Genomic DNA, 24,923 nt, shown 5'->3' with positions numbered 1-24,923 from the left:
GGTAAAAACAGGAAGGCAGATTATTATCTGAATGGTGACAGATTAGTAAAAGGGGAGGTGCAACGAGACCTGGGTGTCATGGTGCATCAGTCATTGAAAGTTGGCATACAGGTACAGCAGGCGGTGAAGGAGGCAAATGGCATGTTGGCCTTCATAGCGAGAGTATTTGATATAGGAGCAGGGAGATCTTACTACAGTTGTACAGGGCCTTGGTGAGGCCACACCTTGAATATTGTGTACAGTTTTGGTCTCCTAATCTGAGGAAGGACATTCTTGCTATTGGGGGAGTGCAGCGAAGGTTCACCAGACTGATTCCCGGAATGACGAGACTGACACATGAAGAAAGACTGGATTGACTAGGCTTATATTCAATGGAATTTAGAAGAATGAGAGGGGATCTCATAGAAACATACAAAATTCTGACGGGATTGGACAGGTTAGATGCGGGAAGAATGTTCCCGATGTTGGGCAAGTCCAGAACCAGGGGCCACAGTCTAAGGATAATAGGTAAGCCATTTAGGACTGAGATAAGGAGAAACTTCTTCACTCAGGGAGTTGTGAACATGTGGAATTCTCTACCACAGAAAGTTGTGGAGGCCAGTTCGTTAGATATATTCAAAAGGGAGTTAGATGTGGCCCTCATGGCTAAAGGGATCAAGGGTTGTGGAGAGAAAGCAGGAATGGGGTACTGAAGTGCATGATCAGCCATAATCATATTGAATAGTGGTGCAGGCTCAAAGGGCCGAATGGCCTATTCCTGCACCTATTTTCTATATCTCGGTTTATAAACTACGAATTAGGTTTACTGAGTAAAATCGGCAGAAGCATGAGTGATTGCAGCAGATTTCACTAGGTTACAAAATGTTACTTTACATTTCCTGCCCCTTACCAAAAGAAGAGCATATCAAAGTCCTTGTAATAACACTTAACTTGGACCAGATGGAAAATGTATTCATTAAATTGCAATATCGGATTTCAGGCAACGGTTATACGCGCACTTTGCTCAAAATGAAAATGGATACCAAGAAGGTGTCTTTCACAATTGGGTACAGCTCTCCCTCACAATAGGGTTAGAAAGCAGGCTGCTTTCCCAGAAATCTCTTCTAACCTTCCACCCATTTCAGGATAAGGCCAAGCTATGATAGCCTTGCTTGCAGGATTCCTGGCGGTGTAAGGAAAAGGTTAATCGCACTGTCCTGAAGTATGCTAATGTTACACTGCTATTGGTTTCTTTTTATATTGTAATAATATTAACCGTTGCCTGTTACACAGTGACGGTCAAGTCAATTTAAAAGTACCTATTTATCCATGGCTGATCTTAAAGCAATGGCCAGTAACCCTAATTAAAAGACACGCCAGTGCATACTGATTCATATATTTTAGAGAATTTTAATCAGTTGATGTTAAGTGCAGGAAAAATGAATTTATTCTACAAAGTCTGAACTGCATCAGTTCCCTTCATCATTTTTGAGTTTGCCGTTTTTTGTACAGTTCAAAAAAGGGAATTGGAAAAATACTTGAAGAGGAGAAAATTGCAGGGCTATCGGGAAAGAGCGGGGTCGTGAGACTAATTGGAAAGCTCTTTCAAAGAGCCGGCACAGGCTCGATGAGCCAAATGGCCTCCTTCTCTGCTGAATCATTCTATAAGACCAGCCAAAGAAAATCAGACAGATTCAAGGTTACACTCCTTGGTTAATATTTAGAAAAAAGCACTCCTGCTTTAGTTAATATTTAGAAAAAAACACTCCTGCCTTGGTTAATATTTAGAAAATAATTAACACAATATTGGTTTTCAATAAGAGCCACAAATAAGCCTTCCAAATACCTGTAAAACCCCTGTTTGTCATTCATGTAGGTGAGATCCTCGATGCAAAGCCGCTCATCCACCTTTTCTTCCCAGTGGCCCTCTGTCCAACCTTCTGCATATCCTTGAAGAACATAGATTTGCTGTATGAATGGACCCCCAGACTCTAAGTGAGCAACAGAGAGAACGATTATCAGAGATCCATCCAACGGAGCAGAGCTGAACCAACACTCCACCATTCAAGCAGGAATGCATGGCCTAAAAGGGTGGTGGAAGCAGATTCAATAGTAACTTTTAAAAGGGAATTGGATAAATACTTGAAAAAATAAATTGCTGGGCGACTGGGGAAAGAGTAGGGGAGTGGGACTAATTGGATAGCTCTTTCAAAGGGCTGAATGGCCTCCTTTTGTGCAGTTAGATTCTATGATTCAAAAATAACCACTCACTATACTGGAGTTAAAGATTGGTTTCATTGCAATGAATTAGCCAATGAAACAGCAGCTGTAGAATCAATGAGTGATTTTTGTACTCTTGCTACTTATGGACTAGGGACTTACTGAAAACTCTTCTGGTCAGTGTTTTTGTACTGACAACTTCCAGGATCAGCTAATGTAAAGGTAGTGATCTAGTGCAGTGCAAGACTGGTTCCAACTCTCATCTCAACAACTGTTTGCTGCTTTATAACACTGTTAATGTAGGAGAACATTCCAAGGTGCTTTATAGAAGGACAATTAAAAAAAAAACAGTTGTTGAGCCATCGTGGGAGAGATGACTGAAGGTTTCAATGAAAAGATGGGTTGCAGGAGGCTTTTAATGGTGGGAAGAGAAGTCAAGAGGAGTGGACTTAGGATGGAGTGCCGGGAGTGCAGTGGCTAAACGATGTTCCACTGATGGTGCAGGAAAGGAAATATGAATGAACAGTAGATCAGTGTTGGACCACCGAAAAGTGGGAGAGATTGCAATGGTGGGCTGAGATGATGCCTGGAGAGATTTGAAGATGAAGGGGAGGCGTTTCAATTCCACGTGTTGGGTAACAGGTAGCCTATGCAGATCAGAAAGGATACGAGTGGGACTTGCGTGCAGGACAGGATACAGGAAGATGAGTTTTGGAGTTCACTGAGGGAGGGAGATTTGGGGGAAGTCAAATCTGGAGGTCGCTAAAGCATGGATAAGGATTGCAATGGCAATGAGGCTGGGCGACCATGGAAACTCAAACAGGACCCAGGGTTGCATGGAAAATTCAGCCCAAGTGAGGGATTGGGTAGGATACAATCAGTAGCAAGGGTGCAGAGTTTATGATAGGGGCTGAAAATGATAGGTAGCGAGGAAGAAGTTTGATGGATTGAATGAGCTTTTCATTTCATGCTTTGTGTTTTATTTTTTATTGCCTATCCCTAATTGCCCTCGAGAAGGTGGTGGTGAGCCGTCTTCTTGAACTGCTGCAGTCCGTGTGGTGAAGGTACTCCCACAGTGCTGTTAGGGAGGGAGTTCCATGATTTTGACCCACCAACGATGAAGGAATGACAATATATTTCCAAGTCAGGGAGTTGTGTGACTTGGAGGGGAACTTGGAATTGATGGTGTTCCAATGTGCCTGCTGCTCTTGTCCTTCTAGATGGTAGAGGTCGTGAGTTTTGGCATTGCTCGAAGAAGCCTTGGCAAGCTGCTGCAGTGCATCTTGTAGATGATAAACACTGCAGCCACGGTGCACTGTTGGTGGAGGGAATGAATGCTTAAGGTGGTGGATGAGGTGCCAATCAAGCAGGATACTTTGTCCTGTATGGTGTTGAGTGTTATTGCAGGTGCACTCATCCAGGCAAGTGGAAAGCATTCCATCACACTCCTGATTTGTGCCTTGTAGATGATGGAAAGCATTTGGGGAGTCAGGAGGCGAGACACTTGCTGCAGAACACCCAGCCTCTGACCTGCTCTTGTAACCACAGTATTTATATGGCTGGTCCAGTGAAGTTTCTTGTCAATGTGGTGATCCCCAGGATGTTGTTGGTGGGGGATTCGGCGATGGTAATGCCTTTGAATGTCAAGGGATGGTGGTTCGACTCCATTGCCTGGCATTTGTGTGTCGCGAATGCTACTTGCCATTTATCAGCCCACACCTGAATGTCGTCCGGGTCTTGCTGAATGCAGGCATGGACTGCTTCATTATCTAGTCTAATTAGTCTGAGCTGGTGTTTGTACTCCACAGTAATCATCTCCCATTCCATCTACCTCATCTTAGCCTTTCAGCATATTTTTCTATTCCCTTTTCTCTCATGTACACATTTAGCTTCCTTGTGAAAGTTTATTCAGTTTAAACATTCGCCGAACAGCTGTTATGCTCTGGAATGCACTCCCTGAAAGGGTGCTGGAAGTAGATTCAATAGGAACTTTCAAAAGGGAATTGGATATATACTTGATTAGGAAGATATTTTCAGGGCTATGGGGAAAGAGAAGGGGAGTGGGACTAACTGGATAGCTCTTTCAAAGAGCCAGCACGGACACAAATGGACACCTTCTGTGTTACATGATTCTAGGAATTTGTTCTGTGACAAGGCTGTTTTTATTGCCCATCCCTAGTTCGCGAGGTGGTCCTCCTTGCTAGGTGAGTGACATCAGAGGGCATCAAATTTCAATCACATAGATTGGAGTCATGCCAAAGCAAATAGGGGAGGCAGGTTCCCTTACCTGAACAATACGAAAGAACCTACTGAGTTTGTGTAAAAATCTTGCATTTTTTTCCCCTCTGATGCTCACAATTTGCCAGTTTTACTGAATTCCATTTAAAAGTTGCCATCATAAGATTTAAACTCAGGTTGCTAGTCCAGTACCATCATCACTACACATTAGAACCACTTCTTGTTTAGTCAGGAATTTTAATAATCCCTAATCAAAGTGCTTTAATTTATCCTAATTTGGACTGCGCCTACAAGTTATTACGTATTGAATAAAACATCAACCAGCCCAAAACTAATTTGGAAGGTCTCATTAAAGTGAGATTAGAATCCTTGTTCATCTTTTACATTGCCCATCCCTAGTTTGCGAGGTGGTCCTCCTTGCGAGCCGAGTGACATCAGAGGGCATCAAATTTCAATCACACATTTAAAGATCACATGGATGAACTTCAGCAATTGTACATCCTTGTCTGGAATAAAAATAAAACGGGGAAAGTGGCTCAACCGTGGCTAACAAGGGAAATTAAGGATAGTGTTAAATCCAAGGAAGAGGCATATAAATTGGCCAGAAAAAGCAGCAAACCTGAGGACTGGGAGAAATTTTGAATTCAGCAGAGGACAAAAGATTTAATTAAGAGGGGGAAAATAGAGTATAAGAAGAAGCTTGCCTGGAACATAAAAACTGACTGCAAAAGCTTCTACAGATGTGTGAAGAGAAAAAGATTAGTGAAGACAAACGTAGGTCCCTTGTAGTCGGATTCAGGTGAGTTTATAATGGGGAACAAAATGGCAGACCAATTGAACAAATACTTTGGTTCTGTCTTCACGAAGGAAGACACAAATACCCTTCTGGAAGTACTAGGGGACCGAGGGTCTAGTGAGAAGGAGGAACTGAAGGATATCCTTATTAGGTGGGAAATTGTGTTCGGGAAATTGATGGGGTTGAAGGCTGATAAATCCCTGGGGCCCGATAGTCTGCATCCCAGATTACTTAAGGAAGTGGCCCTAAAAATAGTGGATGCATTGGTGATCATTTTCTAACATTCTATAGACTCTGGATCAGTTCCTATGGACTGGAGGGTAGCTAATGTAACACAACTTTTTAAAAAGGGAGGGAGAGATAAGGCGAGTAATTATAGACCGGTTAGCCTGACATCAGTGGTGGGGAAAATGTTGGAATCAATTATTAAGGATGAAATAGCAGCGCATTTGGAAAGCAGTGACAGGATCGGTCCAAGTCAGCATGGATTTATGAAGGGGAAATCATGCTTGACAAATCTTCTGGAATTTTTTGAGGATGTAACTAGTAGAGTGGACAAGAGAGAACCAGTGGATGTGGTGTATTTGGACTTTCAAAAGGCTTTTGACAAGGTCCCACACAAGAGATTGGTGTGCAAAATCAAAGCACATGGTATTGGGGGTAATATACTGACGTGGATAGAGAACTGGTTGGCAGACAGGAAGCAGAGAGTCGGGATAAACGGGTCCTTTTCAGAATGGCAGGTAGTGACTAGTGGAGTGCCGCAGGGCTCAGTGCTCGGACCCCAGCTCTTTACAATATACATCAATGATTTGGATGAAGGAATTGAGTGTTATAGTTCCAAGTTTGCAGATGACACTAAACTGGGTGGCGATGTGAGCTTGAGGGAGATGCTAAGAGGCTGCAGGGTGACTTAGACAGGTTAGGTGAGTGGGCAAAATGCATGGCAGATACAGTACAATATGGATAAATGTGAGGTTATCCACTTTGGGGGCAAAAACGCAAAGACTGAATATTATATGAATGGTGGCAGATTAGGAAAAGGGGAGGTGCAACAAGACCTGGGTGTCATGGTTCATCAGTCATTGAAAGTTGGCATGCAGGTACAGCAGGCGGTGAAGAAGGCAAATGGTATGTTGGCCTTCATAGCTAGGGGATTTGAGTATAGGAGCAGGGAGGTCTTACTGCAATTGTACAGGGCCTTGGTGAGGCCTCACCTGGAATATTGTGTTGAGTTTTGGTCTCCTAATCTGAGGAAGGACGTTCTTGCTATTGGGGAGTGCAGCGAAGGATCACCAGACTGATTCCCGCGATGGTTGGACTGACATATGAGGAGAGACTGGATCAACTGGGCCTTTATACATTGGAGTTTAGAAGGAGGAGAGGGGATCTCATAGAAACATACAAGATTCTGATGGGACGGGACAGGTTAGATTGTTCCCGATGTTGGGGAAGTCCAGAACTAGGGGACACAGTCTTAGGATAAGGGGTAGGCCATTTAGGACTGAGATGAGGAGAAACTTCTTCATGCAGAGTGTTGTTAACCTATGGAATTCCCTGCCGCAGAGAGTTGTTGATGCCAGTTCAGTGGATATATTCAAGAGGGAGTTAGATATGGCCCTTACGGCTAAGCAGATCAAGGGGTATGGAGAGAAAGCAGGAAAGGGGTACTGAGGGAATGATCAGCCATGATCTTATCGAATGATGGTGCAGGCTCGAAGGGCCGAATGGCCTACTCCTGCACCTATCTTCTATGTTTCTATTTGTCGCAGATTAGCAGACAACCAGAATTTCCCTAGGCAGGCTAAGTTTTAAAGGTACCTGCAATGAACTGCTCATATTCAACGACTGGGATGTTCTTGTTTAAGCTGGGCACGTCAAAAAATGCAGCCCATGGAATGCGAACTTGTTCGAGACCTTTGCTCTGCCAATGGTGGAGATGCCCCCAGGGAGGAAGGACCAGCATCCAGACTTCACTCTTTAACAGTGTCTTCATCAAGGATGCCATACGGAGATAGACATCTCGCCGAAGATTAAATCCCTCGGGTCGATTCACATCATATAATAAATACCTAAAGACAGAGAAAATATTTCCGTAACATCCTGCACTTTATGTCCTTTTTACTAGAGTCTTCTGTAGTGCTACCTGATATTAGTTGTATTTCTCCATTGCATGAAAAAAGATATGCACATTTTCAAAGGTCTTTCTCCAAAGAATAAAGTTGACATGGGTAGATTATTACAGTCACAGGTGCCATCTTTTGGGTGAAACTTAAACTGAGGCTCCACCTACTCTCTCAGGTTGATGTAAAAAATCCTATGGCACTATTTCGAAGAAGAGCAGGGGGAGTTCTCCCTGGTGCCCTGGCCAATATTTATCTCTCAATCAACATCACTATAAAAAAGGATTTTCTGGTCACTTATCTCATTGCTGTTACAAATTGGTTGCCGTGTTTCCTCCATCACAACAGTGACTACACTTCAAAATTATTTAATTGGCTGTAAAGCACTTTGGGATGTCCTGAGGTTGTGAAAGGCATGATATAAATAAAAGCTTTCCTTTCTGACAACAAGAGATTCTTCTTAAAAAATATGGTTCATTTGGATTATTGTATAGATGGGAGTCAACCTATTAACAGGAGCAAAGGACAGAGGGAGGGGAAAAGAAAGTGAATTAATGATAAAACTGGCAGTTTGGGAGGGGAAGATTAAAACTAAAAGTTTGAAAAGTATGTACTGAGTTACACAAAGAGAAAAGTGGGAGAGAATTGTCTTTTGAGAGAAATGTCATGGATGTTTTCTGTGGCTTGTTAAATTGATTGTTGATTACAATTGGTCTGTGCTGACACCTGGATGCAGAACAGTGGAGACAAGCACTAAATATTGTGATCTCTCTTGTATTTATACTAAACCCTATTACTTCTCTGCCAAATTGCCCTCTATTATTTTCCCCTATCTTCTATTACTAGTCAATCTCATGTCGTGCCACACAAAAGGAGTCAAGGCCAAGTGTAATCAGCGGGTGAAATAGAGTTGGATCTTGGGATTTAACAGGAGCAAATGGGAGATGGTGGGAGATAACTGGACTAAGGTATAGAAACATAGAAAATAGGTGCAGGAGTAGGCCATTCGGCCCTTCGAGCCTGCACCACCATTCAATAAGATCATGGCTGATCATTCACCTCAGTATCCTTTTCCTGCTTTCTCTCTATACCCCTTGATCCCTTTAGCCATAAGGGCCATATCTAACTCCCTCTTGAATATATCCAATAAACTGGCATCAACAACTCTCTGCGGTAGGGAATTCCACAGGTTAACATCTCTGAGTGAAGAAGTTTCTCCTCATCTCAGTCCTAAATGGCTTACCCCTTATCCTTGGGGTATGATTGGATCATGGTAATAAATCAGCCCCCATTTTTTAAGTTGTACCTTGTTTTTGTAACGAGATAATGTATAGCGCCCTTTAACTAGGAGATATCAATATAATGTATAGCGCCCTCTAGCTAGGAGGTATAGGGCAGCTGTATTGAGAGAGAGGGTCTGTGAAGGAACGCCATTTTAAAGCTCCACATGACTGTCTGAAATCTCCCAAATAAATAGAGTTAAGTTGAACTAAGAGTGTTCAAGAGACTATAAAATACATGTCGTCAGAAGCAGAGACTTCCAATCTTTCGTCGAATGCATCTACGACTGAGATATTGGAACTGTAAGACTTTTGCGAGCCGATCGAAATAGATGTTAAGCAGTGCAGTGCAGAGCGTGCTTCCTACACATCGTGCGCGGATCTGTGATGGGCGATAAATAGTCATAGGCTTGTAAAATAATTGAGAGGCATTAGTGAAGTAAATTAAAGTAGCATAAGCTATTGTAGAGACTCGCTTGAAAAAGTATTTCTACAATTACATGACCATGATATTTTACTATTAGATTTATTCTAGTCCTCTGGGTATTTGAACTGTATACATGTATGTAACAAACTCAGTTCTAAATTGTAGCGAGCTATCATGACCAACACGATGCCAACTCCCGCGCACATTCCTCTCCCACCTCCATTGCAGGTGACTGGCGATTTGAAAGCCAACTGGAAAGAATTCAAACAGCTGTGGGACAGCTATGAAATTATCACGAATATTGTGGAAAAACCAGAGAGTTAGGGTTGCAACATATATCACTGCCATTGGCAGCAATGCCCTAGATATCCACAATAATCTTCCCTACAAATCAGAGGAAGACAAGCAGGAAATTGAGATTATTTTGAAGCTCTAGGAAGAGCACTGTAAAGGTAAAACCAACATCATCTATGGAAGGTACCAGTTTAACAACTGTGTACAAGGGGACGAGCGGTTTGACAGATATCTCGTGAAAGTGAGAGCTAGCATCGTCATGTGATTTCAGCAATTTGAGGGATGATTTCATCAGAGACCGCATAGTCTGCGGAATATCTGATAACACTCTGCGTAAGAGGCTGTTGCAAGAATCAAGCCTAATACTTGATAAATGTGTGATGCTCTGTAAAGCTACAGAGGCCACAGTTGCGCAAATGAAATCCATGAAACTCACTAAAACAGATTCTGAAGATGTCAAAGCTGTCAGACAGAAACCTCGACCCACAAAGAAAGAATTGACAAAGAGTTCACAAACAATTGTAGATACTGTGGCAAAAGACATCAGCTGTCAAAAACTAAATGCCCAGCATATGGGAAGACCTGCACAAGTTGTGGCAAACTAAATCACTTTTCTCAAAAGTGCAGACAAAGTGCAACGAGGCAGAAGTCTACACATAACCCTAAATATAAGGGCAAGCCAGAAGTTCATGCACTATTTGAAGAGAGTTATGATTCTTATTTTGAAGTCATGATTGTAAAGAAGCTTGGTAAAGTTGATTGCACAATCAAGGACAAAGCTGACAAAGTATCGTAACAAGGTTATGACTACCTTCTCCATTAAAGGTCAAATGGTAAAAATGCAAATAGATTGTGGGGCCACATGCAATGTGCTACCTCTTAGATACTTACCAAAAGGCTAAAAAATAAAAGAATCTAAGACAATACATATATGACAGCCATGCAACCATTCCAGTGGTAGGGACTTGTAATGTGCCACTGGAAATGACAGAGCAAGCAAAAGTACATTGTGCCCTTTGTGATCATTGAGGGCACAAAGTACACCACTGATTGGCTCATGCACTGCTCAACAGCTACAACTGATAAAAGTGCAGCATCAGAATCATCATCATCGTAGGCAGTCCCTCGAAATGAGGATGACTTACTTCCATGCCAAAAAGGATGATTTCACAGGTGTTTCAATGAAGGACCTACTATTCCAGGCCCTGAAGGGTGGAAGATGCCTGTGCGTGAATTTTTTTTAAACGTGTGGTGACCGTTGCACACCAGTTTGACAGAGCTTGGTCTTGGTCCATGGCAAGGGTTATTCAAGACGACTGGAGACCAGCTCTGCTGCACAGGTATCGCAATGTGGGCTGGCCTGTGCTGCCTCTGGGCCCCTGGCCCCGAACTCATGCCTATCCTGGGCTCCGATCACATCCCTCGACAGTCTCTCGCCGCTCCTGCTGTATCTGCCCACACTCCAATTACTGACCTGGACCTTGATGACATCACTCTTCGCTGCTGTCGCAACTCACGCTGCTCCCTGAAGTAGTATGCCTCCACTCTGCTCCCAGGCGCAGCACCTCCGCTCCTTTTATGGCCTGGACCTGCAGCTGGTGTTCTCCCACAGGTCGGGGCGTCCACGCTGCTCCCAGGCGCAGCACCTCTGCTCCTTTTATGGCCCCGACCTGCCGCTGGTGTTCTCATCAGGTCGGGGCCTCCACGCTGCTTCAGAATATCGCGGTGGTAATTAAACCACGCAAATCGCAAACTACGAACAAAGCAAACATCTTGCTAGCGTCAAAAATTGATGTCAACAATGCGTATCCGGATGTATTTCAGAGACTTGGACACATGCCAGGGACAGTTCACTTTGAACTCAATGAATCAGTGACACCAGTGGTAATGCCACCCAGGCAGGTGCCAATAGCGATGAAGCAAATGCTAAAAGAGGAACCCGATCGTTTGGAAAATCGACAAATCATCACAAAAGTTGTTGAACCGACAGACTGTATATCCAGTCTAGTGACTGTACAAAAACCAAATGGAAAGAGACGAGTAGGTATCGACCCTCAACATCTGAACAATGCCCTGAAACATGGACACTATCCTCTTCCTGTGATCGACGACATCTTGTCACAGATATCAAATGTAAAAATCTTCACTAAAGCTGACTGCAAGGAGGGTTTCTTGAAATGCGAACTAAACACAGAGTCCTTCTACCTCACGACCTTTCAGACTCAATGGGGACAATATCGATATAATAGAATGCCAATAGGCATCGGTCCTGCCCTGGAAATCTTCCAGCAGAAGCTGGACTACAACCTCGAGGGTCTAGATGGAGTTTACAAGATTGCAGATGATATCTTGATCACTGGACACAGTGAGACACTTAAAGAGGCCAATCACGATCATGACGTAAACTTATGCAAATTCATGCCGATGCAGAGAGCGAAACATGAAACTTAACTTCGATAAGTTCGAATACAAGAGCTCCCAAGTGAAATACATGGGACACATACTGTCTAATGATGGACTTAAAGCCGACACAAGCAAAGTGGTCGCAATCAACGAAATGCAGAAACCGCAGGATGTCGCAGGTGTACAACGATTTGTCGGCATGACAAACTACCTCGCAAAATTCTTGCCAGATCTTTCAGATCTCAGTGAGTCTCTGCGATGGCTTACTCATAAAGACACAGTCTGGAAATGGACTGAAGAACAAGACAAAGCGTTTGAAGCCATCAAACAACGCGTTACAGATTCTCCGGTGCTCAGGTACTTTGACCACAAACTTGCAACCGAAGGTCAAGGAGATGCTTCGAGCAAGGGTCTTGTGTTCGTCCTTCTGCAACAGGGATAACCAATTGCATATGCGAGCCGAGCGCTCACTCCAGCAGAAACGCGATACTCTCAAATCGAAATGGAACGAAACCATCAATATGTATACAGTCACAAGATCACACTATGGTCAGACCATAAGCCTTTGGTTGCTATACGACGCAAGCCGGTATCTGCAGCACCCAAGCGTCTACAACGTCTGCTCATTCGGCTCAACCAATATGATGTCGAAATAAAGTATCAACCAGGAAAAGAAACGTACCTAGCAGACACCCTCTCAAGCGGATACCTCGAAAACGTGGAGAGATCACCGACAAAAAATGCAGTGGAATTCATCCACATGGTGGACTTTCTCCCACTCTCCAAACAAGGACTGACTACTATACAACGTGCAACTGCAAGCGACTCCACACTACAACTGGTCATACAACAAATCACAACGGGATGGCCAGAAACGACACATGAATGGCTGCCTGAAACGCATACATACTTCAAAGTTCGTGACGAACTCACAACACAGGATGGTATAAGCCTGGAAATCCCGGCCTCCACGGGTCCGTACTGAGTGCATACAATGCGCATGCGTTGAAAACCGGCTTTTCCGATCTGTCAAGCTGGAGCTTGGCAGATCCTCCGCATGTCGGGAGCGAGGACATTTGCAAGGGCAAGATTGCGGTATTTACCCATATCTTGCCCAGCAAATGTCCTCAAAACTCTTGCGCCTGATAAAAGCAGGCGCATAGCCTACTTTTACAGGCGTAAGAGTTTAAAAATATACAAAAACATAATAAAATTACATTTTAAAAACACATTTTATTGTTGAAAACCCTGCCCACTAAGGTAAGTTTATTTTTAACCCGAATTACAAAACTTTTTTAAAAATCGGAAAAATATATATTTTTTTCTAAGACATTAACTTTAATTTCAATTAATTTTAATTGAGGTGTTTTTTATTTTTTATAATTTTTTTTCTCATTAATAGCATTTAGAACTTGTAGATATGGAGTTCTCATTGCTATTAATGAGAACGCTGTGGAATACTGTACCTGATTGGTTGTGCAGTCACGTGTGGGAACCTGGAGGACGGGAGTGCGCTTCGCAGCGCGGGAAGAGAAGGCCTCCCCAATGGAATCACAGGCTACTCCGGGACCAACAGGTAAATTCGTAAAATTTCTCCGGTTGGAGGCGTTTGTCCGAAAGAAGCCTCCAACCGAAATTTCAGGGCCATAGTCTTCAAAGGCTATCGCTGTGTCATACCAAAATCCCTGAGATCCGACATTCGTCAGCGACTTCATGCTGCTCACACTGGCGTCGAGAGCACTCTTCGACGTGCCAGAGAATCCGTTTACTGGCCAGGACTGAACAGTGACATAAAAGACTATGGTTCAAAGTGTGAAACATGGAACACCTATCAATTGAGCCAACCAGAAGAACCATTGATAAGTCACGACCTCCCTCAGAGACCGTGGGAAAAGATTGGTTGTGACATATTTACACTTGATGGCAAAGACTAGTTATGCACAGTGGACTACTACTTGGACTATTTTGAGAGAGACAATCTGCATGGAAAGAAAGATGCCACTGTCATCATCAAACACCTCAAGAAACACCGCTCTAACCACGGTATTCCAGACAAGGTTCAATTCGACAATGGACCTCCCTTCAACTCACAACAGTTCACAAGCATCCGTTATAAGGTAGACGAATTAACAGCACAAATACATGTAAACGGATACGATATAGTTGCAATTACGGAGACATGGTTGCAGGGTGAATATTCGATATTTAGGAAGGACAGGCAAAAAGTAAAAGGGGGTGGTGTGGCGTTATTAGTAAAGGATGAAATCAGAGCAACAGTGAGAAAGGATATTGGCTCAGAAAATCAAGATGTAAAGTCAGTCTGGGTGGAGCTAAGGAGTACCTAGGGGCAGAAAACATTGGTGCGAGTTGTCTATAGGCCTCCAAACAGTGGTGGTAGTGTAGGAGACGGCAACAGGAAATTAGCGATGTATGTAACAAGGTACTACAGTAATCATAGGTGACTTTAATCTACATATAGACTGGCCAAACCAAATTAGTAATGATACTGTGGAAGATGAATTCCTGGAGTGTGTACGAGATGTTTTTTTAGACCAGTACACGTTGAGGAGCCTACTAGGGAACAGGCTATCCTAGATTGGGTATTGTGCAATGAGAAAGGGTAATTAACAGTCTTGTTGTGCGGGGTTCTTTTAGGAAGATAGATTGAGAAGATTCATTAAAAGGCATGATGGTGGATAGGCAATGGCTAACATTTAAGGAACGAATGCATGAATTGCAACAGTTATACATTCCTTTCTGGTACAAAAACACAACAGGAAAAGTGGTTCAACCATGGCTAACAAAAGAAATTATGGATAGTATTAGACCCAAAGAGGAGTTATACAAAGTTGCCAGAAAAAGTAGCAAACCTGAGGATTGGGAGCAGTTTAGAATTCAGCAAAAAAGGACCAAGAGATTGATTAAGAGGGGAAAAATAGAGTAAGAGAGTAAACTTGCAAGAATTATAAAAACCAACTGCAAAAGTTTCTACAAGCACATAAAAAGAAAAAGATTAGTGAAGCCAAATGTAGGTCCTTTACAGTCAAACGGGAGAAATTATAATGGGGAACAAGGAAATGGCAGAACAATTAAATAAATACTTTGGTTCTGTCTTCACAGAAGTGGACACAAATAATGTCCCAGAAATACTAGGGAAGCAAGGGTCTAGTGAGCAAGAGGAATTAAAGGAAATGATTATTAGTAAGAAAATAGTGCTGGAGAAGCTAACGGGACAGAAAGCCAATAAATCCCCAGGGCCTGATAATCTGCATCCCAGAGTATTAAAAGAGGTAGCCATGGAAATAGTGGATGGATTGGTTCTCATCTTCCAAAATTCTATAGATTATGGAACAGTTCCTGCAGATTGGAGGGTGGCAAATGTAACCCCATTATTTAAAAAAAGAGAGAGAAAACAAGGAACCACAGACCGGTTAGCCTAACATCAGTACTAGGGAAAATGCTAGAGTCTATTATAAAGGATGTGATAAAGGGACACTTAAAAAATATCAACGGGATTAGATAAAGTCAACATGAATTTATGAAAGAAAAATCATGTTTGACAAACCTACTGGAGTATTTTGAGGATGTAACCGATAGAATAGATAAGAGAGAACCAGTGGATGTAGTGTATTTCGATTTTCAGAAGGCCTTTGATAAAGTCCCACAAAAGAGGTCAGTGAGCAAAGTTAAAGCACATAGGATTGGGGGTAATATACTGGCATGGATTGAAAATTGGTTAACTGGCAGGAATTGCAAAAAGCTCAGGTTCAGAAACAAGTCGACATTCGTTCATATCAAGTCATTACAGAAGATGCCGTGAGTATCGCAGAAATAGGAAACATCTGAGAAAGAGCGCTGAGACATTCATCGAAATTACAGAGATCTCAGTGACACCCACAGACGATCCGCTGCCAACACAGCAAACTAACACGCGAAACAGCACTTCAACGACAACGTGTGAAAACAGGGATATGTTGTCTGATATTTCCCCTCAGAGCACTGACTAAAGCGATCAGTGCACAGACCACCACTGAAACAACAAATTTGAGGCGAAGCAACAGAATCCACACAACACCAAAATACCTGGAGCACTATGTACAGAAATAAGAAATCATGAACACTGGATACTTGGTTAAAGAATTAATAAGACAAGTTTTGTTGTTGTTTGTTAAACTTGTGGTTGTTTAATACATATATTCATAAGTACATAAGAAATAAGAGCAGGAGTAGGTCATTTGGCCCCTCGAGCCTGCTCCGCCACTCAATATCATGGCTGATCTGATCATGGACTCAGCTCCACTTCCCTGCCCGCTCCCCATAACCCTTTGCTCTCTTATCTCTCAAAAATCTGTCTATCTCCGCCTTAAATATATTCAATGACCCAGCCTCCACAGCTCTCTGGGGCAGAGAATTCCATCGATTTACAACCCTCAGAAGAAATTTCTTCTCATCTCAGTTTAAATGGGCAGCCCCTTATTCTAAGACCATGTCACCTAGTTTTAGTTTCCCCGATGAATGGAAATATTCTCTCTGCATCCACCTTGTCGAGCCCCCTCATTATCTTACCTGTTTCAATAAGATCACCTCTCATTCATCTGAACTCCAATGTGTACTGGCCCAACCTATCCTCATAAATCAACCCCCTCATCTCTGGAATCAACCGAGTGAACTTTCTCTGAACAGCCTCCAATGCAAGTATATCCTTCCTTAAATACGGAGACCAAAACTGTACATAGTACAAAGGTGTGGCCTCACCAATACCATGTACAGTTGTAGCAGGACTTCTCTGCTTTTATACTCTATCCATCTTGCAATAAAGGCCAATATTCCATTTGCCTTCTTGATTATTTGCTGTACCTGCATACTAACTTTTTGTGTTTCATGCACAAGGTCTCTCTGTACTGCAGCACTTTGCAATTAGTAAGAAGTTAACTACCCGTTTATATTGAAGCTAACTTTAATTCATTTTTGTTTCTTATGAAAGGAAAGATGTAACGAGATGTGCAGTGCTCTCTATTATATAATATATACCTACTAGCTAAAGAGTCTGACTGGATACTGTGAGCTCAAAGTAAAGTGTGACCGTAGTCTTTTATTGCAGGTCTCCAGAGTGCCACTCCAGCCTGTGAGATCTCCTTAAGTACCTGTGCTCCCAAGGCATTGTGGGATCCCTTAGGACTCCAGGGGATGAGCCCTTTGGTGGCTGTACAAGGTATATATAAGTTTACATACATAACACTCCTCTCCAAAGTCAATAGTGTAACTATTTACAAGGTGAGTCGATCTGGGGCCTTTCTTTCCCTAGTTGATCGTCTCGGTGCAAATGCTGGTTTTGGTGAATCGTTTGTTGGACTCTCGCTGGGCTGCTGTGCAGGTGGCCTTGCTGGGCTGCCTGGTGTGGTGAGTCCTGCTGGGCTGCTGTGGGTGATGGGTTCTGCTATGTGGCCAACCGCGGTGTTGATTGCCACTGGTGTGTATGTTGGGGGGGGTCAAAGAAGGTAGGGTCCAAGGTATGTTGCTCAGGATAGTCCGTGAATCTGAGTTTGATTTGGTCCAAGTGTTTCCGGTGAATGAATCCATTTGAAAATTTGACCCAAAACACCCTGCTCCCCTCTTTGGCCACAATAGTGCCGGGAAGCCACTTGGGACCTTGTCCATAATTCAACACAAATACAGGATCATTGATTTCAATTTCACGTGACACATTAACGCTATCATATGTACTTTGTTGGAGCTGCCAGCTCTCTACCTGTTCATGTAGATCAGGGTGAACTAACGAGAGCCTTGTCTTAAGCCTCCCAAGGCCGATCGATGTATCCCTCCGGAGGTTTGATGCCCCAGAACTGAATGCACTTCTCCAGGAGGTGTCGGTGAGTCCGTGTGGTGAAGGTACTCCCGCTGTGCTGACTTTTGTCGTAGCGCTTTGGTACGGCTGAGCGCAGTTGCGGGTCAAACCACATCGCTGTGGGCTGCGGGTCTATGGTAAGGACGGTTCACTAGGGATTCGGACATTAGTGAACCAGATAATAAATAATCATGGGCAGGATTCATCATCACCATTACTGATTACTAGCTTGTTTTATTGCAGATTTATTTCATTGATTATAAATTCCCCAGCTGCCGTGGTGACATTTGAACTCGTGTCTTCGGATCCTAGTCCGGAGGATTGCTCATCCAGTAATTTAACCACTACGCAACCGTACCACCGATATTATACAAACAGTAATAACTATGCACAATACAGCAACATTACACAAATAATTAATCATAATGTACTTTTGTATATCAATTATCACCTCTATACCCTGCGATGCCCACAATCGCAAGGCACCAAGCGTACCGGTGGGCACCGCAAGCTCCCTCTCCAAGGCCACCCGGCCACCGACAATACTGCGGAAGAGAGGCGAGCAGCCAGAGGAAGGTTCGCAGAGAAGAGGACTGTAAGTTCTGCTATAATTAAAAATGTGGCCAAAACTAGTGGGAAGACAGAAGATTGGGAAGCGTTTAAAAGCCAACAAAGAATGATTAAAAAAATGATTTAAGAAAGGGAAAATAGACTATGAAAGTAAACTAGCACAAAATATAAAAACAGATAGCAAGAGTTTCTACAGGTATATAAAAAGGAAAAAAGTGGCTAGAGTAAATGTTGGTCCCTTAGAGGACGAGACCGGGGAATTAGTAATGGGGAACATGGGGATGGCAGAAATTCTGAACAAATATTTTGTATCTGTCTTTACGGTAGAGGACACTAACAATATTCCAACAATAGTCGAGGGGTTATGGGGGGGGGGGGGAGGGACTTAACACAATCACAATCACTAAGGAGGTGGTACTCAGTAAGATAATGGGACTAAAGGCAGATAAATCCCCTGAGCCCGATGTTGTGCATCCTAGGGTCTTAAGAGATGTAGCGGCAGGGATAGTGGATGCATTGGTTGTAATTTACCAAAATTCCCTGGATTCTGGGAAGGTCGCAGCAGATTGGAAAACTGCAAATGTAACACCCCTATTTAAAAAAGGAGGCAGACAAAAAGCAGAAAATTATAGAAAGCAGGAAAGAGGTACTGCGGGAATGATCAGCCATGATCTTATTGAATGGTGGTGCAGGCTCGAAGGGCCGAATGGCCTACTCCTGCACCTATTTTCTATGTTTCCATGTCTCTAAGTGCCCTTTTCATGAGTTCAGCAGGTGGAATCCCAGTGAGTGAGTGGGGTCTCGTGCGGTAGCTAAGCAGAACTCGGGATAGGTGAGTCTGCAGTGAGCCTTCAGTTACCCTCTTCAAGCCCTGCTTCATAGTTTGCACTGCTCTCTCTGCCTGACCATTGGATGCTGGTTTGAACGGGGCAGATGTAACATGTTTGATCCCGTTATGGGTCATGAACTCTTTGAACTCTGCACTGGTAAAACATGGCCTGTTGTCGCTCACAAGGACATCAGGTAGTCCGTGCGTGGCAAACATGGCCCGCAGGCTTTCAGTGGTGGCAGCGGACGTGCTTGCTGACATTATCTCACATTCAATCCATTTGGAGTACACATCTACAACCACAAGGAACATTTTACCCAAAAACGGGCCTGCATAGTCGACATGGACCCTGGACCACGATTTGGAGGGCCAAGACCATAAACTTAGTGGTGCCTCCCTGGGTGCATTGCTTAAGTGCGAGCATATGTTACATCTGTGCATACAGGACTCTAAGTCCGCATCGATACCAGGCCACCACACGTGGGATCTGGCTATAGCTTTCATTATGATGCCAAGGTGGGTACTGTGGAGGTCACTGATGAAAGTGTCTCTACCCTTCTTGGGGACCAATACCCAATTACCTCACAGAAGGCAGTCTGCCTGTTGAGACATTTCATCTTTGCGCCGCTGGTATGGCTTTATCTCTTCCTGCATTTCCACTGGGACACTGGACCAACTCCCGTGAAGCACACAATTTTTTTTTTTTTTAAACTCGGGACAGTAAGGGGTCCTGGCTCATCCAGGTTCTAATCTGTCGGGCTGTGACGGGTGATTGCTCACTCTCAAACGCTTCCATAACCATGACTAAATCTGCGGGCTGCGCCATTTCCACCCGTGGTGGGCAATGGCAGCCTACGGAGAGCATCGGCTCAGTTTTCTGTGCCTGGCCTGTGGTGGATGGCGTAGTTGTATGCGGACGTGAGCGCCCATCTCTGGATGCGGGCCGATGCATTCGTATTTATCTCCTTACTCTCAGAAAACAGGGATATTGGTGGCTTATGGTCCGTTTTCAATTCAAATTTTGGCCCAGATATTGATGCATTTTCTTTACCCCATAGACACACGCTAACGCTTCTTGTTCAATCATGCTGTAGGCGCTCTCAGCCTTAGGCAGACTTCTGGATGCATAAGCAACCGGTTGCAATTTCCCAGATTCATTAGCTTGTTGCAATACACACCCGACACCGTATGACAACGCATCACATGCTAGTACAAAACGCTTACATGGATCATACAATACAAGCAATTTGTTTGAGCATAACAATTTTCCAGCTTTAACAAAGGCATTTTCTTGGCTTTTGCCCCATACCCATTCGTCTCCTTTACGCAGTAAGGCGTGCAGTGGTTCTAACAGTGTGCCGAGACCTGGTAAGAAGGTACCAACATAGCTCAGTTCTAGAAACGACCGCAGCTCTGTCACGTTCTGTGGCCTCGGTGCGTTCTCGATTGCCTCAGTCTTCGAATCGGTGGGCCTGATGCCGTCCGCCACAAAACTGCTCCCCAGGAACTCCACTTCAGGCACCAGGAAAAAACACTTCGAGCGTTTCAACCTGAGCCCCATGCGGTTGAGTCGATTAAGAACCTCCCCCAGGTTCTGCAGATGCTCGACTGTGTCCTGACCTGTAACCAAGATGTCGTCCTGGAAGACCACGGTGCGCGGGACCGACTTCAGTAAGCTTTCCATGTTTCTCTGGAATACCGCCGTGGCTGATCGAATTCCAAATGGGCATGTGTTATAAATGAAGAGACCTTTGTGCGTGTTGATGCAGGTGAGGCCCTTCGATGACTCCTCTAGCTCCTGCGTCACGTAGGTCGAGGTCAATGTCTTTCCTCCCACCAGCGTAGCGAAAAGGTCGTCAGCCTTTGTAATGGGTACTGATTCTGCAGGGAGAAACGATTGATAGTTACTTTGTAATCACCACAGATTCTGACGGTGCCATCTCCCTTGAGGACTGGGACAACGACCACTCGTTGAATTCGATCGGTGAAATGATGCCCTCTCCTTGCAGTCGGTCCAGCTCGATCTCTACCCTTTCTCTCATCATGTATGGTACTGCTCTCGCCTTGTGATGGATGTGTTGCGCCCCCGGAATTAGGTGGATCTGCACTTTTGCTCCTTGGAACTTCCCGATGCCTGGTTCGAACAGCGAAGGGAACTTGTTTAAGACCTGGGCACACGAAGTGTCGTCGGCAGACGAGAGCGCTCGGACATCATCCCAGTTCCAGCATATCTTTCCCAGCCAGCTCCTGCCGAGCAATGTGGGACCATCGCCCGGTACCATCCAGAGTGGTAGCTTGTGCACCCGCTCCATCATAGGAGACCTTTATAGTAGCACTGCCGATTATGGGAATCAGTTCCTTTGTGTAAGTTCTCAGTTTCGTGCGAATGGGAGTCAAGACTGGCCTTGAGGCCTTGCTGCACCACAATTTTTCGAAAGTCTTTTTGCCCATAATGGACTGTCTCGCGCCCGTGTCCAGTTCCATTGACTCCGGGAGTCCATTTAATTCAACATTCAGCATTATCGGGGGACACTTTGTGGTAAATGTGTGTACCCCATATACCTCTGCCTCCTCGATCTGAGGCTCTGGTTCATCGTGATCCGCCCTCCTCTGCAGCATGGTAGTTTGCAGGTTTAACAGGGTTTGCAGCTCACCTGCACATACGTTGGAGGTGTCCCATTGTTCCACATCCCTTGCAAACGTACCCTTTGAAGCGGCATGAATGGAAATGATGATCACCCTCGCAGCGCCAACAAGGTGTTAATGGCCTTGCATTCATCACCCTTGATGGTGGACTCAGACATCTGCGGATGTGCAGCTACAGGCAAGTGGGGCCTGCCCTGTATGTTGCGATTTGCAAACAACATCACTTTGTTCATAGTACTTGTAGCAACACTCGTGTGCTGAGAGATTTGCTTAGTATTGTCACTGGGGCTCTGAACGCCTGAGCTATTGCTCAAGGTTGGGGGTTGGCCTTACTCAAGCTTACTCCAGTCGAAAGTTTGCGAAGTATCACTTCAGGGCCAATGCCCAGTACGAAAAAGTCTCTGAGCATGTGCTCCAAATGTCCTTCAAATTCGCAATGTCCTGCAAGGCTTCTTAGCTCGGCAACATAACTCGCACTTCCTAGCCTTCAGACCTTTTGTAGGTGTAGAACCAGTACCTTGCCATCAGAATGCTTTCCTTCGGGTTCAGATGCTCCCGGACCAGTGTGCACAAATCATCGTACAATTTCTCTGTGGGTTTCGCTGGAGTAAGCAGATTTTTCATGAGGCCATACGTTGGTGCCCCGCAGATGGTGAGGTGAATTGTTTGGCAGCGTTTGCTTCTCCTTCCAGCTCGTTGGCCACGAAGTATTGGTCGAGTTGCTCCACGAAGGTTTCCCAATCATTTCCCTCCTTGAATTTCTCCAGGATGCTCACTGTTCTCTGCATCGTTGGGTTCGTCATCTGTATCTCGTTGCCAGTTATTATACATGAATAAAGAGTCTGACTGGATACTATGAGCTAAAAGTAAAGTGTGACCGTAGTCTTTTATTGCAAGTCTCCAGAGTACCGTTCCAGCCTGTGAGGCCTCCTTAAGTACCTGTGCTCCCAAGGGATTGTGGGATCCCTTGGGACTTGAGGTGATGAGCCCTCTGGTGGTTAAACAAGGTATATACAAGTTTACATATATAACACTACCAATATAATGTATAGCGCCCTCTAGCTAGGAGGTATAGGGAGAGAGGGTCTGTGAAGGAACGCCATTTTAAAACTCCACAGGGCTGTCTGAAATCTGCCAAATAAATAGAGTTGAATTAAATGTTGAAGAGACTATAAAATACAGTTTTCATATTTTTATTCTAAATTCCTGTGTCCGCATTTATAACAGCAAATTGCCTCTGTCGGTTTGTCGTGCTGTAATGACACCTACCTGCGATTGGAACTAGTGTGTAAGTTTCCACAGGACATTACAATTATACATAAATATGGATACAGGCTCTTAGAATGGGAAAAATGTGCGTGCACATTTATAACTTTTATCAGATTATAAGCTTGAACCATCTTGAGCTTTAGTGCTCCTTGTCTCTGTGCAGTATTATTGCCCATCCTCCCACCCCTACCTGCGCTGTTGGGCCGCGGAGACGGCGCTGGCGGCGGTTTGACCCGGGCTGAAGGCTCCGCCGTCCCCCACAAGCTGAGCAGCACCGGACGGCCCGAGGCCCAGGAGGCAGAGGAGCCAGAATGGGCGGCAGGAGAAGAGTGGCGACCCCGCCATGACTGTGGGCCGCGGGGAGGGGAGGGGGCTGAGAGTGGTTGAACGGGGGCTGGGGTGGTGCGCCGTTGATCCCCGTCCCCCTTTCACCCGGAAGCGGAAGTGTCTGCAGTGTGTCGCTGTAATCGGTCCCCTCTGTGGCGCAGTACGGGCTCGGGTGATGGCAGGAACAGCGCTCAAGCGGCTGATGGCCGAGTACAAGCGTGAGTAGGAAGGGCACGGGGAGGCTGCACAAAGAGACCGCGGCTGGAGTGGGCCGAGCGAAAGGCCTCAGCATCAGTCCAGCCTTCCAAGTATTGGGGCATTGGACCGGCTGCGGTTCCCGGGCCTTCATGTGTTGGACACCAGATGTCCCGGCGAGCCGGTGGAAATAAATGCATTTTCCTAAAGAAAGTTCAGAAATGTGTAAGTCAGCGCCCACTCCCAAGAAATGGAGACTTCCCCCACCCATTTCCTCCCACACACAGACAGGCCCCCAGAGAAATCCGAGCTCTCTGACCGTGCGAGACAGGGCTGAGGGGCAAGGCATTGTCAGCCGTTTGAGAGAGGCAGACTGCTCCCTGCAAAAGATTAGATCCATTCCTGGAAACTCTTTTTGGCGACGAAAAGAACGATTCGTGTCTGGATTTAATTAGTGTGCACTGACATTGCAGTTATTACCTCTGACTGGCGTTTATTTTTTTTAAATTGGCAATCTGTGGCACTGGTTACTAAGCATACACCGCAGTTCTGATTTGCCAACTACTAGTTAACCCTAGGCTCACCTCAGGTAAGATCAGGGATCTGGCACAAACACATTTAGATAACACCGTTCAAGACCCCAGGATGTCCCAAGAACAAATATATGGGGACAAAATCCAGTTGATTGCTTTTCTTCATCATAGGCAGTCCCTCGAAATCGAGGTAGACTCGCTTCCACTCTAAAAATGAGTCCTTAGGTGGCTGAACAGTCCAATACGAGAACCACAGTCCCTGTCACAGGTGGGACAGATAGTTGTTGAGGGAAAGGATGGGTGGGACAGGTTTGCCGCACGCTCTTTCCGCTGCCTGTGCTTCATTTCTGTATGCTCTCGATGATGAGACTCGAGGTACTCAGCGCCCTCCCGGATGCACCACTTCCTTTTGGGGTGGATATTACTACAGCCTTGTAGACCATGAGCTTGGTGGCAGATTTGAGGGCTGGTCAGGTAAGATCAGGGATCTGGCACAAACACATTTATATAGCACCTTTCAAGACCCCAGGATGTCCCAAGAACAAATATTGTTTTGTGGGCAAACATGCCAGCCAGTTTGTGCACAGCAAGGTCCCATAAGCAGCAGTTGACCAGTTAATCTGTTTTTGGTGGTGTTGGTTGAGGGTTGAATTTTGGCCAGGACACTGGAAGAATTCTATGCTCTTTGAATAGTGCTAAGGGGGTTTCTTGCATCCACCAGAGAGATGGGGCCTCGGTGTAATGTCTCCCTTAGTACTGATTGTGCTCAGGTCTTGGAGTGGGACTTGAATTTATTACATTCTGACTCGGGTAAAAGTGCTGCCTCTGAGCCAAGGCTGACATACTGCTAAAAATTATTTTACGCTGGAGAATATTCCAGTGCGGTTACAGGCTTGATTAGCATTAGCATGACCACAAACTTAAATTTAGAGTGATATGGGCATGACTG

General features: G+C 44.7%; 2 protein-coding genes across 4 annotated transcripts in view; one reads left to right on the top strand and one right to left on the bottom strand.

The window, feature by feature from the left end:
* pofut2 (protein O-fucosyltransferase 2) overlaps nucleotides 1–23,345 on the bottom strand; it is a 34,347-nt gene extending 11,002 nt beyond the window's left edge. The window contains exons 1-4 of one of the 3 annotated variants that reach the window (XM_070876116.1): nucleotides 22,920–22,934; nucleotides 17,510–22,781; nucleotides 7,055–7,305; nucleotides 1,826–1,970 (exon numbers count right to left, since the gene is read on the bottom strand). In XM_070876116.1, the coding sequence (XP_070732217.1) occupies nucleotides 1,826–1,970; nucleotides 7,055–7,305; nucleotides 17,510–17,517 (404 nt within the window). In that variant the 5' untranslated portion in view covers nucleotides 17,518–22,781; nucleotides 22,920–22,934. Of the gene's footprint in view, nucleotides 1–1,825; nucleotides 1,971–7,054; nucleotides 7,306–17,509; nucleotides 22,782–22,919 lie in introns of all 3 variants that reach the window. The other 2 variants (XM_070876115.1, XM_070876114.1) reach the window with 2 other exon arrangements.
* A 20-nt stretch (nucleotides 23,346–23,365) lies between these two features.
* The window catches only part of ube2g2 (ubiquitin-conjugating enzyme E2G 2 (UBC7 homolog, yeast)), a 66,542-nt gene continuing 64,984 nt past the window's right edge, over nucleotides 23,366–24,923 (top strand). The window contains exon 1 of the mRNA XM_070876113.1: nucleotides 23,366–23,464. Coding sequence (XP_070732214.1) covers nucleotides 23,422–23,464 — 43 coding nt within the window. The 5' untranslated portion in view covers nucleotides 23,366–23,421. The remainder of the gene's footprint in view (nucleotides 23,465–24,923) is intronic.

This window comes from Pristiophorus japonicus, chromosome 3 (genome assembly GCF_044704955.1).
Source record: "Pristiophorus japonicus isolate sPriJap1 chromosome 3, sPriJap1.hap1, whole genome shotgun sequence".
NCBI classification, from domain to species: Eukaryota; Metazoa; Chordata; class Chondrichthyes; family Pristiophoridae; genus Pristiophorus; species Pristiophorus japonicus.
Note: the sequence above shows the minus strand (reverse complement) of the source record. Positions and strands in the feature narration are given on the sequence as shown.